At 40.4% G+C, this 14,365-nt stretch overlaps 1 protein-coding gene across 1 annotated transcript in view; it reads left to right on the top strand.

Annotated features, from left to right (window-relative positions):
- Positions 1-3: 3 nt before the first annotated feature.
- Positions 4-14,365, top strand: part of rfx7a (regulatory factor X7a) — a 43,684-nt gene continuing 29,322 nt past the window's right edge. Inside the window, exon 1 of the mRNA XM_017706205.2 lies at positions 4-513. Within this exon, the coding sequence (XP_017561694.2) occupies positions 377-513 (137 nt within the window). The 5' untranslated portion in view covers positions 4-376. The remainder of the gene's footprint in view (positions 514-14,365) is intronic.

Raw genomic sequence — 14,365 nt, 5'->3', positions numbered from 1 at the left:
AGCGCGCATGCGCAGCCTCTGCCCGGCGGCAGCAGTCCCGGTGGCTGAGCGTACGGAGAGTGGAGCGGGGCAGGTCGCCTCTGGAGCAGCAGCACCTCTCCGTTGAGCTCAGCGTGTGCGCGTGTGTGTTTGTTTTGTCTTTATTAACCACGCTGGGATGGCGAGCCGGAGCTTCGCAGAGAAACCATGAACTGGCACCGTCTCGTTTTCGCAGCAGCTCAAGTTCTTTCTGACCGAGCGTCCCAGTTTATCGGGAAAGAAGGAGCGTAATGTGTCATACCGAGGGGATCCCTGCGTTCGCGAGGTTCGGGTCGAGGCCTACTTGTTAGATCTCCCCCTCCTCCGCCTTCTCCTCCCCCTACCGACTCGCACCGTAATGATGGCTGATGATCAACAACCTGGTCAGCACCCGCAGCCAGGCTCCGGGACGGGCTCGCTGCCCTCTCTCGCTCCAGCAGGACTGCAAGGGACAGAGGCGAGCGCTCTGCAGCTCAAGATAAAGAACTCCATCTGGTAAGAGCTCTCAGCCTCAGCTGGTCGGCTCCAGCGCGGCCACGAACATTAGCGGTGGTTTGCATGGCCAGCTAGCCGCCTCTTTAATTAGCCAAGTTAACTGTTAGCTGTACACTTTAGCCTGCAACTGTGGCAAGTCCCCCGCTGCCACGACGCTCAAGTCGGCGTCTCATTCGCCAGGTTCTTGTTCGAATTTCGCCGTTCCACCTTAAACAGTGCACCAGTTACGTTCTGCCTCAGGCGCCACATTGTAACTGCTGCACCATTTAAGGTGGAACGGGAAATTTTGAACAAGAAACTGGCTAATAGGAAGCCAACTTCAGCTTCGTCCCACTGCCCCCGTTTCGTTTCACACAACGAAAGTGTTGATGGTGAACCAGCCTGATTCTATTGCTTTTGTTCACCGTCTCACATATTCCGGGTGTCCTGAAGTTAGTGTCTTATTTCTGAGTGTCTGGTCAGTTAGACGTTAGCTGTGCGGATTCTGTCACTCGCATTAGCACAAGAAATACCTCAGTAAAAATGATTTTTAATTTGACAATTCACAATGAACAAACTCAGTCTCAACAGCCCTGCTGATCGTGTTGTTGCTTTAATCCCTCAACTTCATGTATGTTGTCTTTTTCGTTGGAATTGCTAAGCTGCGTATTCGAAATGTCAGGTAAGTGCTCGCACACGCCAGTGTCTCATTCTCGGCGTTCGCCTTTCAGCTCAAGGGATTCCGTCAGTAATGTTTTTAAAACTGCCAGGGTAATAGTACCGAGCTCAGATGGCCGTACAACGAATTTAAAACGGTACGGTAGCAGAAATGGGCAAAACAGCTTAACAGGACCAGCTTGCTAGCCGTTAAACCGACAGCTCGGTCGTGCGACCGATGGTAAACAAGCCACGCGGAGTTTAAAGCGTGCTCCGTAGTGAAGACTCGTGAGTGAGTCGATTCATTCGAACCGGTTCTTTCTAATACATCGGTCGGACTGATTCGTAGGTCCAACAGAATCGAACTTGTTTGCATCCATCTAAGATAATACAGTTCCACACCGTCTTAAAGCGAAACCTTCTATAATCACACACTGCAGCACTTTAACAACATTAAGACCTTTTCTGAATTCATTTACATTCGGCGTCCTAATCTTCTCATTTCGAATCAAACTAACAGCTCGAAAGAATCGTTTCACCAAACTGAATCGAACGCCCATCACTACTGCTGGGCTGGTAGGCCAGCGTGTGCACATTCACTTGCACACAAACATCAGCGGAGTTACTCGACGAACGCGTCGTGTTTAAGGCTTCAAATACAGCGCAGTTTTTTAAAAGTACAATGCAAAGATGTAATCCCTCACCAAAACCTATTAATATGCAAGCTTTTTTGCAATTTTGTCGAAGACGCGTGAAACGTAGACGTGCATTGTGCAGAGAGGGCACGCGTGCATTGTGCTCGCCGTTGGAGTCGAGAATTGCATCGGTTAAACAAATCGATTATACCTCGCACTGTGGCTGATGGATTGTGATAAGTCAGGGTCGTCGTGATTAGGTTTAGTGCTCGCCGTAGCAGCGATCGAGTGGAAGCGCTGACGGGGTTGTTTTGCAGCCTCCACACCCCCTCAGCAGCAGCAGCAGCCCTGTTTGTGTGTGTGTGGAGACTTGCAGTGCTGCTGCTGGTGGTGTAAAGCCATGTAACGCTGCACAGCAGGTCACGGTTCGTTCATGATATCATATCAGGTCCATCGCATGCAACCACAGGGCCCTAGTTTATTCATATGCACGCTTAGAAGTCCGTGGACGCTGTTAAATGGAGTTAAATGAGTAACAGAGTAATGGAAACAATTTCATGCAGTCTATTTTAACACTAGGGTATTACCTCTGGGCAGAATGTGCTGTGAGTGTTTAGCATCACAGTTTAAAAGTCTTCAATAAAGTAAGGTTGTGTTATACAACTACAGAACAACGTTACAGATTTGTATTTAGGACTTTAAGGCCATTGTTTATTTTGTTAACTTTGCCTTTGGGGTGCAAGTGTCATACTTTTAGTGCTTAATTCGAATGTTGCAGACAAAGCATTTTTTGCATATTTAATTACTATATTGTCTGTACTGTGGTGTAGTTGCAGTAATGCTTGTAACAGCAGCCTTTGGTCATACATACCGTCAGTCATACAACCAAGAGGAACACCTTAAGAAACAACGTAAACTGTAAGCTTATCTTGTAATCATTCGTTTTAAGACTTATAATTCCTCGTTCACTGTAAAATTATGCAGTAACTGCCATGAAACCAGTATATAAGTTAAGTTAATTTGAGGTAAGTTAATTTGAGTTTCACTCTTGCTTATAAGATGCTCTCTTCCATTAACCCCTCAAATGGCCAGGACCCACTGGCAGCCTCAGAATAAGTCCACTAGTTTGTACTGTAGTCTGAGTATTCATTGAATAATAAGCCTTATTGTGTAATGAGCCTGGGATTGTAAGGGGTTAATCTACCATTGGCTCTAGTTTTGAATTTGCTGCCGTGGCCGTCCTTCTGTTTTATACAGGAAACACAGATTTAACCTTTGCAAGACTTTGCAGTTTGCGAAGGGGAGTTTTCACCCCACTGCCCCCTGAACTGCGTCAAGAGCAGTTAAAGGTTAGCCCGACCCGCACGTTAACTGATACCCCTGATCCACATTTGGCGAGCTGGCACACCCGCCTCTGTCTGCCCGGGAATGATGGGGCATTTGGCACAGCCTCTAGGGTCCTGGAGAACTTGCTGGAAAAGTGGGGGCGGAGTGCCAGCATTAGCCTTCATTCTACTCTGCTTCCGACACGTCTGCGCTTTTCCGTCCCCCATCTGTCGGAACAGTAATGCTCACATTTTAATCATCACTGTGCTCCGTGCTCTGCGCGACTGACGTTCGTCAAAGCGCAGGCATCTCTTTCCTCACCTCGAGCTGTTTATTTCCCACTCACACACCATAAACAAGGTTTTCCATCTTGTGCTTGTTTCATGCACTGTGATGAGCTCTAAATAGATATTAAACATAAGTCTAGTTAGTTGTTTTGCGATACTATGCAAATAATTTAAAGGATTAAAGAATTAGTCACTTTCAGTGGCCAAGTGTTATTACTTTGTACCATTTAATATAATAATGTAATTAAATGATTATTATATATATATATATATACAGACATAGTATAACAATGTTACATAATGAATCACATTTTCATTTAATTTACATTCTGTATTGACAGGTTTGAATTGTCACTTCTGACTGTTTTCCATTCGTTTTAATTCACAAAAAAAAAAAATTCATGTTCATTCACAAAAAGATAGCAACAGTAACTTTCCGTGATACACAAGTCATAATTAAGTATCTTTTGTTTTATATACAAATGCAAATGGGGCGATCAAAAGTGTAGAATCTTCCACCCAGACATCTCTGCTTGTTTCACTAAGCATGACCTGCTTTTGTTATTGCTCTGATAACTGCAAAGTCTATGGGTGAAATGATATAAGTACAGTAGAGCTGTATTATCTTTGATCGTTGGTGGACAATGCTTTGAAGGTGCTCCAAGTATTTAGATGTCCTGCTCCCTCCGCCTGTCCTGTTTGAATCGTGCACTGTCCAAACACTCTTGTACAAATAATCACTCCGATCAAAGACACGGATAAAGAATAATCTAGGAAAATACAAGTTAATTCGCGCTGTTTGTTTAGTCTGTGGGTTGAGCTCTGAGGTGAACTCAGAAAGGTAGATTTTTTTTGCTAAATACTGCACAGGGTACTTGCAAGTAAAATGAGGTCAAATATGATGGAAAATCTTATAAAAGATCTTGAACAGTTGCTTATAGTTTTTTGAATTTCATGTCAAATGTAGTCAATGAATATGGGTTAATTTGATGGATATATGTCATACCTAGTGTAGATGCAATATCAGACACAAGACTTATTAATAACATTAATGATTAATTTGGTTAAGTATTGCTGTTGAAGAAATCTTTCATGCTTAATAGATGTCTAGTAGGAGAACAAGCTGTTTTGTGTCAACTTCTGTTTTCCTTGTTCTTTTTCTAAAAGTGCAGAGGAGAGAAAAGCTTCCCAAATAGTTCATAGTCATAAATTCATAGTCACAATTGGAAAAGAACTGATCCTGGATGAAGTGACTGAAAAGCTATAATTAAAAAACATAAAGCTCTAGTTATGTCCAGTGATGGTCAATGGTCCTCATTAATTTATTGTAGCTGGTTCGTTTTAACCAGTTGATGCTATTTCAACATAAACATCTTTCTAAATACCTTTAAGCAAGCAATGCTTCAAGACTTTTAAGTAGAATTTTTCCATTTTTCCCAGTAGGCCACCAGAGGGGGGTGTTTTAGAACATATACCAACAGACTACGATCTCTTTCTCTTGAGTGTTTGAAGTATTTTTTGCTTTAGTTTGGCTCTTTGAAGGTAACTGAGCCCCAAGATACCGAATGGAGCAGTAGTTTAGAAGATGGTTTAAAGCCATTTTAAGTCATCTTAGTAAACGAATGCAGCTGAACTGCACTTCAGTTATTTATTAAAGCATATTAGAGGTGCTGATGTAGAATCTGTTATTGATGGCAAAAAACTCCATAAAGAAAGAGATAAATCTGATGCTTGATGAGCGTTTATTTTTTATAGATTTATTCACAGCTCTGGACTGGAGCATCAGAAGCTCTGAAGAGATGATTTGAGGAGGAATACAGCAGAAATCTTTTTAAGAAGTCCCTTGAAAGGCTGTCATGTCACCTTCCCATCCCATTTGAAAATAAGTGTTTATATATTGCAAACACAATTGTGGAATTATGAATTGTTTAATATAAGCAAGCAGGTAAGGTGAAACAGTATAGCTACAGTTCATAACCTTCTGTCTTTTTTAAAAGCTGTCACCCTCCTTAAATTTTATTTACAAATCTACCACTGACAAACATTATGACTGGCCAATATGGATAAAATACCATATCTCAGTTATATTGCCAAATGTTTGTCTCATTCTCGAGTTAAAAGCTATTCTGAGTATGAACTTGAACAACCTTTTTACAGATATTTGGACTAATATATTGGTTGTCTAATAATATGCATCAGTATTAACAACTCAGTGGTTTTATCAGCTGGACTTTCTTGGCTGGGCCAACTGTTGGGCCACTTGAGAACCCAACGTGAATGACCTTTTACTACATAACAGCAATAAAGGCTGAACAAAAGGATTTTGACACAAAACACTATCGTGGTTAAAATAACTAAAATCTATAAAATGCATCCAAAGCTCCCATTAAGCTTGTAAATAATGCAGACAAAAACCCTACTTTATGACGAGAACAGATGAAAAATGAACAGAAACCAATACCACCAAGAATTCTGTAAAGCTCTTCTCCCAGTGCTACAATATTTATTTAAGACTGTAAATTTATGCTGTTTAATTGCTTTTAAGAAGCGTGGCAATAGAGAACTGATGAGCATAATTGTCAGCAAATCACTGTGTAGCTAAAACTGGAATATAGAATTCAAATATAAAATGTAAATTTAAAAAGAAATTAGATTTGTTTGCCCCTTAACATTAATCTTGGGCACAAGATTATACGTTAATCAGGCTCAAATAAAAAGTGATCTCCTATTAATATTATGGGCATCCTTGTTTTTTTACTTCAGTCTTCTGTGTTTACATTTGATAATGAGATTATAAAGTGTGTATGTTTGGTAGGGATGCATCAAATACCATCTTTTAGTACTCACCAATACTAATAATAAGTAATCTACTTAGAATTAAGTAGTTGTTAGTGTAAATGAGTGAAATGTACCTTATAAATAATTAAAATGAACCGATTTTAAATGATTTGCTTTAGCAAGCAATGCTGTATTAGTCACCTTGGATCGAGTAGTGGAGTAGAGCGGGCAGAAAAGTGCTTCTGTACAGTTGGAGATAAAGTACAAGTCATAGTTTTGCTCCTCACCTCTATCTTTCAATAACGGTCTCTGTAGCACAGCAACTGCAGGAATCACATCCGAGGCTAAAGCATCCGATGAACTGACGTTTCAAGTTTGGCATCTTGATGGGAGTCTCTTGTTTGGCTGGTTGAGCTGCTGGTGAATATCTTCTAAATCCAGACATACACTGTGTGACTTTAGAAATCTTGCTGTTTGGTGACTTGAGATTTATGTTTGAATAATCCATTGATTACAGACAAAGCCTAAGATGAAACGCAGCCTGTACACACAGCTGTTTATGGACAGTTTCAAGTAAAGCTGTTTCATTCAAAACTAAACGCTGCACGCCGAATACTGAGCAAAGAGAACCAAAGCGGCACTGCTAGCGCTGAGCACTGAAGCTAAAGCAGGCAGGGATGCACATGGTCTCTCTACAGCCTATTCACAGTTTAAAAAAATTTAATTGAATTAAAAAATTTTAATGGTTATACCTCACTGTTGTGTTCAGTCACACAGAGTAAAGTCAACATAGAAGAACTTTGGTAAATAATGTACACTTTTTTCTCTCTGTTAAGCTGATCTGCGTGTCCCCACCAGTACTGGGGAATAGACCGTGATTGTGTTTGTGTGTGTTTAATATGGGCTAAAATCACGCAGTGTATTTCTGGCAAGAATATACTGAGGCGCAATGTTTGACAGCTTTGTGTCCGACTATCACAGAGTGAGTAACTCTTCTCTTTGAGTCTCCTTCAGTGCGCCTGTTCGTTAACGCTGTACACTTGGCTTATATCACAGCATGTATCGGAATATTGGATATTAGTGCATTCCTGATGGTTAGATTTGCATTTCTATGGATGAGTGCTTTTAAGACATTGGGATTTTTTGTCCTTCTCGACAGCCTTATGAAGAGGTAGAATAAAGTCTCAAACCTTTAGAGTGTGCCTCATGCGAGTGTGTGTGAAGCTTTGTTTATTGGAATATGAGCGGAAACAGAATAGAATAGAGGTTGGGGTAGAGATCCTGACACAATGTGCATAATCAGCTTCAAAGTGTTTTGAAAATGAGCCACTGCACGCTGGCAAACGCCCAGCTGTTTTTAACCAGACACCATGTCCGGGAACCGCTCTCGACTACCGCCATCACACAATCCCTCCATTCTGCTGCAATTTAGCCTACATTCGGGCCAACAGACAGACAATAGATTTCTGTAGCCTATGATAAACCTAACATGCCAAAGGCAAGTTAAACAGAACAGTAGTAAGTATTGAGGCACTGTTGTCTCAAGTTAACCAGGGGATGCAGGAAACGTTTTTTGGCTCAGTGAGTTGCTGCCAGTGATTTCAGTTACACTCATGCCCATGTGAAAGCGCATAACAGGGGGAACAGACCCTTTGATCATATTTTCCCTCCCCAGTATCTTATAGACATCCATACCACGTAGTCATTCAGCTCCATTTTATATTGCTTCTTGCGTTGTTTATTTAGATGGAGTTGTGGGCGATGCTCTTGTGGCTGTACTGTATCCAGCTGATGCACTGATGAAAAGTTTAGTTCACACTTAAACAATGAAAAGCCTTGTTCAAGTCACTGTGACGAATACTCTGACTCTCGCTACTGTTTCCTTTAAGGCTGAATTACCATTACATTTACATAGTGTAGCATCTGTCTGTTTACTGGAAGTATTTTACTAAGAGGCTACTGTTTTGTAAAGTTCAAAGGTCATGAGGGGTGATGGGTAATGTTTAGTAAATGAGGAGAGTAGGCCCATTAAGTCGGTTCAAGTTACTTGATTGAATCGACCCACAGTACCTTGCTGAATCTTTGACTTTAATTGTGTTCTTGTGCAATTGTTCTATGTCATTTAAGGCTTTAGCTAGCGGCAATGTCAAGTGGTCACTATTGCTTGGGCATTTTGTCCATAATGGACTACTCTTTTACCTTGTTAGTTCATATGCCTGGTCATGTAAAGCATAATCCATCATACCATACAGTTCAAAAGACAAAATTCTTGTTTGATTCAAAAAGTAATGACTTTTGCCTTTTGATTGTGTCATCGTGCACCAGCGTTCAGTACAAAGATTCTTCCCCTTAGCTCTTACCCCTCCGTTTTGCACATATATATTCACGGCTGGGATGTCCTGATTTTTGGAAGAGGGTGAAGTGTTACTGCTTCATGCCCCTCCAAATGGGAGGTTTTTTAGAGGCATACTCCGAATGTAGAGTTACGAAAAAAAAGTAAAACCACCAACATGGCTGCACAAGTGACCAAAGAAACCCATACATTTAAGCATTTTCTCAGTTAAAAATTCTGATAACCATTGTGTTGTCTTTCGTTTAATGTCGTTCAGTGTATTATGGTCCTTTCCTTCATAAGAAGCATGAAAAAGCATTAGTAGTATGCAGATGTCTTGGTAGCTGGCTAGCTAAATTTCCCATTCCATCTTAAATGGTGCAGCAGTTCTGATGCCAGAATGTAACAGCTGCACCATTTGAGGTGGAATGGGAACATTTGAACAAGCGAGTGAATAGCTGAGTTCAGTAAAAAATAATAGTCACATCCCACATCTTTGAAGGCATGTGCCCTAAGTTTATCAGAGGACCAGCAGTGAGGTTGCTGAACTTTAACCTCCTCTGAAAGCACCACTAGTAGCAAGGATTGTGCCATTTTGTAGGGGAAGATTTCAAGCACCACTCTTTGAAACTCAGTTTCAAAGTTCAGTTTTTCAAAAAATGTTTCTCCACCCCTCCAAAGCTCAGTCTTGGAAGTTGGTTGCATTTTCTGCTTCTCATGATCCATGTAGTCTTAAAGTTGAGATAAATCAGTTCATAAACTTCAGGTGTTATGTCTTAGAGTGAAAATAAAGTGAACATTTCTGTAACAAATTTCTCTGCAAATTTCTGTTTCCCAGTAACAACTAGCTACACATGCTTTCAGACTCATAGCATTGAGTTATTTTCTCATAGTGGAAGAATAGACAGAAGGAGATTTAAAGCAAGAGCGGAGCTTGATATTCTCCTCAAATTAAACAATGAAAGGTTTAAGTACTATTTATCTGATGGTGACAGTTTTGGTGCTCTAGCAGGTCTTGCAATGTTTGGCTCTTTAAAGGGAAACAACATCAGTGGCTCCTTTGGGAACAACTTTTGTTGCGAGGTTAACTGCGAGGTAACTCGTTGGTTTTAAGATTGGAATAATGGAATTAAAGCAGCAGTAGGTGCACAAAAGTAAGGACAAATTAAACACTGATACATCTGATATTGTTCTGATACATTTGATGGGTGGACTTTGTGTAATTTCTGTTAAAAATGAGTTTCCTGCTTTTTTTCTGACATTGAAAAACTTTTACTTATTGGCTGTTTTGACTGGATATTGAAGAAACAAAAGGGTGGTGTCTGACTTTTGCACAGCACTGTATATTAGTCGTCTTGTCTGTTCATCTCATTACTTCATAGGCTATATTTTGGAATTGGCAACTCCTTTACACACACTATGTGCTAAGGACGCCTGTGTGTGTGTGTGTGTGTCTCAATAAGTCACTCAGAGCTGGCAGTCTCGATTTTAAATTTGAGAAATGGGGCAGGACATTCCACTGAATGTTGTGACATTGTTCAACAAAGCGAGAATGGCCTCTTCCCTAAAAGACAAAAGAACAGAAAGGGAGTCACTCATCATTCATTACTGTGGTTATGCTTTCTGATAGGTACATAAAAACTCACTTAAGCTCGCCAGCGTCTCTCTCTCTCTCTCTGTTCCACACACCACAGCCCAGCCCATCTCAGCTCAGCAGCTCTTTGGTAAATGAAACTGCTGGCTATAGGCCAGCCTTATTCTGTTCCCTGCTAATAGCTTCTTCGTAGTTGGTTAATGCTTTTTAGCAGGTGTCGGGATACTACCCAACTGTAATGGAGCTGATTGGCAAAAGATGGGTTGTTCCTTAGTAAGAAGCCAATGAGGGGATTTATACTGGTGCCAAAGAAATGGCTTGGATAATCAGATCAGCTTTCTCTCTGAATTTAAAGCTTATTATTGTGTTATTCATTATGAGACTTCTTATATAGTAGAGGCTATAAACCATTCAAGAACTATTGTGAAATTAATATGTAAGTGACACTATATGCACAGAGGTTTGCAGACACCTGCTTGTCTGAAGTTGTGGATATTAATAAGGAATTATGGCTTCTACTTTTCTGGGAAAGCATTTCTTTTCATTTAGAGCATTTCTGTAAGGATTTGATTGCAGTCACAAGAGCATTAGTCAGAGTATGAGCTCAGGTACTGATGTTGGATGATTAATTCTGGATCAAAAACATGACTCCAACTTATCCCAGAGATATTAGCTGGAGCTCTATCACTCCAAAGAACTCAGTTCCACTTCCCCACAACCCAGCGCTGGTGGGCTTTATACCACTCTAGCTGATGCTTAACATTGGGCATGGTGATCTCAGGCTTATGTGCTGTTGCTCAAGTGCGTCCTTTTTATTGGCCGTGCTTTTTCTATGGGGATTATACAGGCCATTGTGGACAACTGAATACCTGTGTTAGCAATAAATGCACCTCAGAGTACCTGAATTCACTAAGTAGAAGGGGTGTCTGATACTTTTAAACTTGTTGTGTATATAGTTATGGGAGTTAAGAATTGTGTGGGTCTGTATACATTTATGGGATTCATTTAATAACAGTTTGAATAAATCTCCCAGTTCATTTCACATGTGTGGTTTAGTCCAAAACATTTTCCTTAGCCAACTTTACATAAAGAGGGGGCAAGATAGCCTAGTGACTTGATCAGTACCATAACAGCATGTGCCATCAGCAGAAATTAAACCCAAACGTCCTGAGCCATGCCCACTGCTAAGCTACATTCACCCATTTATGTCATTTTCAGGCTTTTCTGAAAGGTAAATGCTAAAACAGTTGAGTTTTTGGTAAATGGCTTCAGATTCTTATGCTTAATGAAAGCATGCTAGAGCTTAAGGCTCATATGCTAAACAGTGTTCTAACAGAATGAACCATTGTGGAGCCTCTAACCTAAAACAATACTGATCTGGTTTTTACAAGATATTATTTCTGTCATATCAAAACCATTGATGAAACTTTTTAAACATTTTTAAAGCATTTGAAAACAGAAATTGCCCCAATTTCTGTAGCCAACGTTATGATCATAATGGAGGCCATATACAAATATGGTTTTTTAACATGAACTGATTTAGTTAAGATCTTTACTGAAAATCACATATTAAAGATTAATAACAGCATTTTCTGAAAACTGCAAAATATGATTCTTCACTTTAAATGACACACACAAAAGCGATCTGCATGCTAATAGTGCCCCTTACTGAAGAAACATCAGACTTGTGAGTTCTAAAGCCATATCTAGTTCATGTGCTTTACAAAAATATACAAGGTGTTTTGTTTCATTACATCCGATTTGCTCTGCAATTCGGCAATAGATGCTTGTGGGAAACCATAAGGTGTTATATTTTACAATGTTACAACTCATCTGAGCCATCAGGGCTCCTTAACTACACAGAAAATGCTGAGAATTGCACTTTGGGAAACCTACAGCATAGTTTTTACTTTATGCTGCGACTCTCCAGTAAGTCCTTCAGTAAATGGTTAAACTTAAAGCCGAAGTCCAAATATCAATGTATTAGCCTGTGAGCTGGTTGACATCTGCTGAGCTGGTTGTTATGTTCCTATGTACACTGTGTGCACAATTATGAGGCAAGTGAGTATTTTGACCATATTATAAATTTTAGGCATATTTTCTAACTCCAAGCTGGATAAACTTGAATGCTTAATGGATTTAAGCATAGCAGGTGATGTGTATCTGTGTAATGAGGGAGGGTGTGGCCTAAGGAGGTCAACACCCTATATCAAGGTGTGCATAATTATTAGGCAGCTTTTTTCTTTAGACAAAATGGGCCAAAAAAGAGATTGAACTGACTCTGAAAATCAAAAATTACCAAAAGTCTCACAGAAGGATGCAGAACTCTTGAAATTGCTATTGGGGCAAGATATTGGGGCATGATCACAGAACCATCAAACGTTTTGTTGGAAATAGTCAACAGGGTCGCAAGAAACGTGTTGAGAAAAAAAGACACAAATTAACTGCCAAGGATTTGAGAAGAATCAAGCGTGAAGCTACCAGGAACCCATTATCTTCCAGTTCTGTCATATTCCAGAACTGCAACCTAGCTGGAGTATCAAGAAGTATAAGATGTTCAGTGCTCAGAGACATGGCCAAGGTAAGGAAGGCTGAAACCCAACCACCACTGAACAAGACACATAAGCTGCAGTGTCTAGACTGGTCCAAGAAGATTTGAAGACAAGATTTTTCAGCGGTTTTATGGACTGATTAAATGAGAGTGACTCTTGACGGATCAGATGAATGGGCCTGTGGCTGGATCAGTAACGGGCACAGAGCTCCACTTCGAGTCAGACGAACCAAGATGAGCTGGTTGGACCTTTTCGGGTTGAAGATGGGCTCAAAATCAACTCCCAAGCCTCCTGCCAGCTTTTAGAAGACACTTTCTTTAAGCAGTGGTACAGGAAGAATCTGCATCTTTCAAAAAGACGATGATTTTTATGCAGGACGATGCTCCGTCACATGCATCCAAGTACTCCTCTGCATGGCTCGCCAGTAAAGGCGTTAAAGATGAAAAACTTATTACATGGCCCCCTTCTTCACCTGACCTGAACCCAATTGAGAACTTGTGGGCAATTCTTAAATGGGAGATTTACAGTGAAGGAAAACAGTACACCTCTCTGAACAGGGTCTGGGAGGCTGTGGTTGCTGCTGCCTAAAAAGTTGATCATCAACAGATCAAGAAACTGACAGACTCCATGAATGGAAGGCTTATCACTGTTATTGACAAGAAGGGTGGCTATATTGGTCACTGATTTTTTATTTTTATTCTTTTAATATGTCAAATGTTCATCGGAAAGCTTTGAGTTGTTTGTTTATAATTCTCACTTGAACAGATGAAAATAAAAAACGTGAGATGGGAAAATGTGTTTTTCATTTAGCTGCGTAATAATTCTGCACAATAATAGTTGCCCAATAATTGTGCACATATAGATATACTTTACTTTCTTAAACATTCATGTTTGAGGTTTATTAACATTTTGGATGAAACGAGAGCACTGTAGTTGGTGATTAATAAAAATAAACCTCAAAAATAAGACTTGCCTAATAATTGTGCACACAATGTATGGTATGTTTACTATAGTTTTGGGCTTTTTACTCCATATACATAAAATTCATGAACAACTTGTGTCAGTAAACATGCGTGAATTAGTGAGATCCTGCTCTTCCAATCCAGGCTGCCTTAAATATTTGTGAATTGATTTAGAATCTTTCAAGAGAGAACAGCGATGCGGGTAAGAATTAGATAAGTTGGTTAGAATAAGTTGGTTTTCCCAGCAGTAGTAACTACAAAGGTGATTTACACTTATAGTGTATTTACTTGTTGTACTTGTATCTACTTGTAGTCTTCAGACATGTAATCTTATACATATGTGTGCATACAGTATTTTGCTCCCTGTAGATTCTCTCAGGTTGTTTATGTGTGTGAGTGGGCTTAGAGGTTACGAGGTTCATCACCACAGGAGCTGAGTGCAGTGAGTCCACTTAGCAGCGAGAGAGAGAGAAAGAGAGAGAGAAAGAGAGCACATAGCCATGTAGGTCATGCTGAGCGTTAGCCTTTGTGAGATGTCTGACTGCCATCCGTCAGCACTTGTCTGGGCTTCAGTCCTGCGCCGGACACACTATCCTCACTTACCCCCTACTCTGGGAAACCTATACTGAAAACCCTAGCCATTGCATTAGCCTTGCTGTCTGTCTCCGTCTCTTTCTCTCTGACAGCCTCATAATAGTAGTGGTTGGTATAGTGTAGTGGGTAACACCTCTGCCTTCAATGCTGCAGACT

The sequence above is a fragment of the Pygocentrus nattereri genome, chromosome 25, assembly GCF_015220715.1.
Source record: "Pygocentrus nattereri isolate fPygNat1 chromosome 25, fPygNat1.pri, whole genome shotgun sequence".
In the NCBI taxonomy this organism is placed as follows: Eukaryota; Metazoa; Chordata; class Actinopteri; order Characiformes; family Serrasalmidae; genus Pygocentrus; species Pygocentrus nattereri.
Note: the sequence above shows the minus strand (reverse complement) of the source record. Positions and strands in the feature narration are given on the sequence as shown.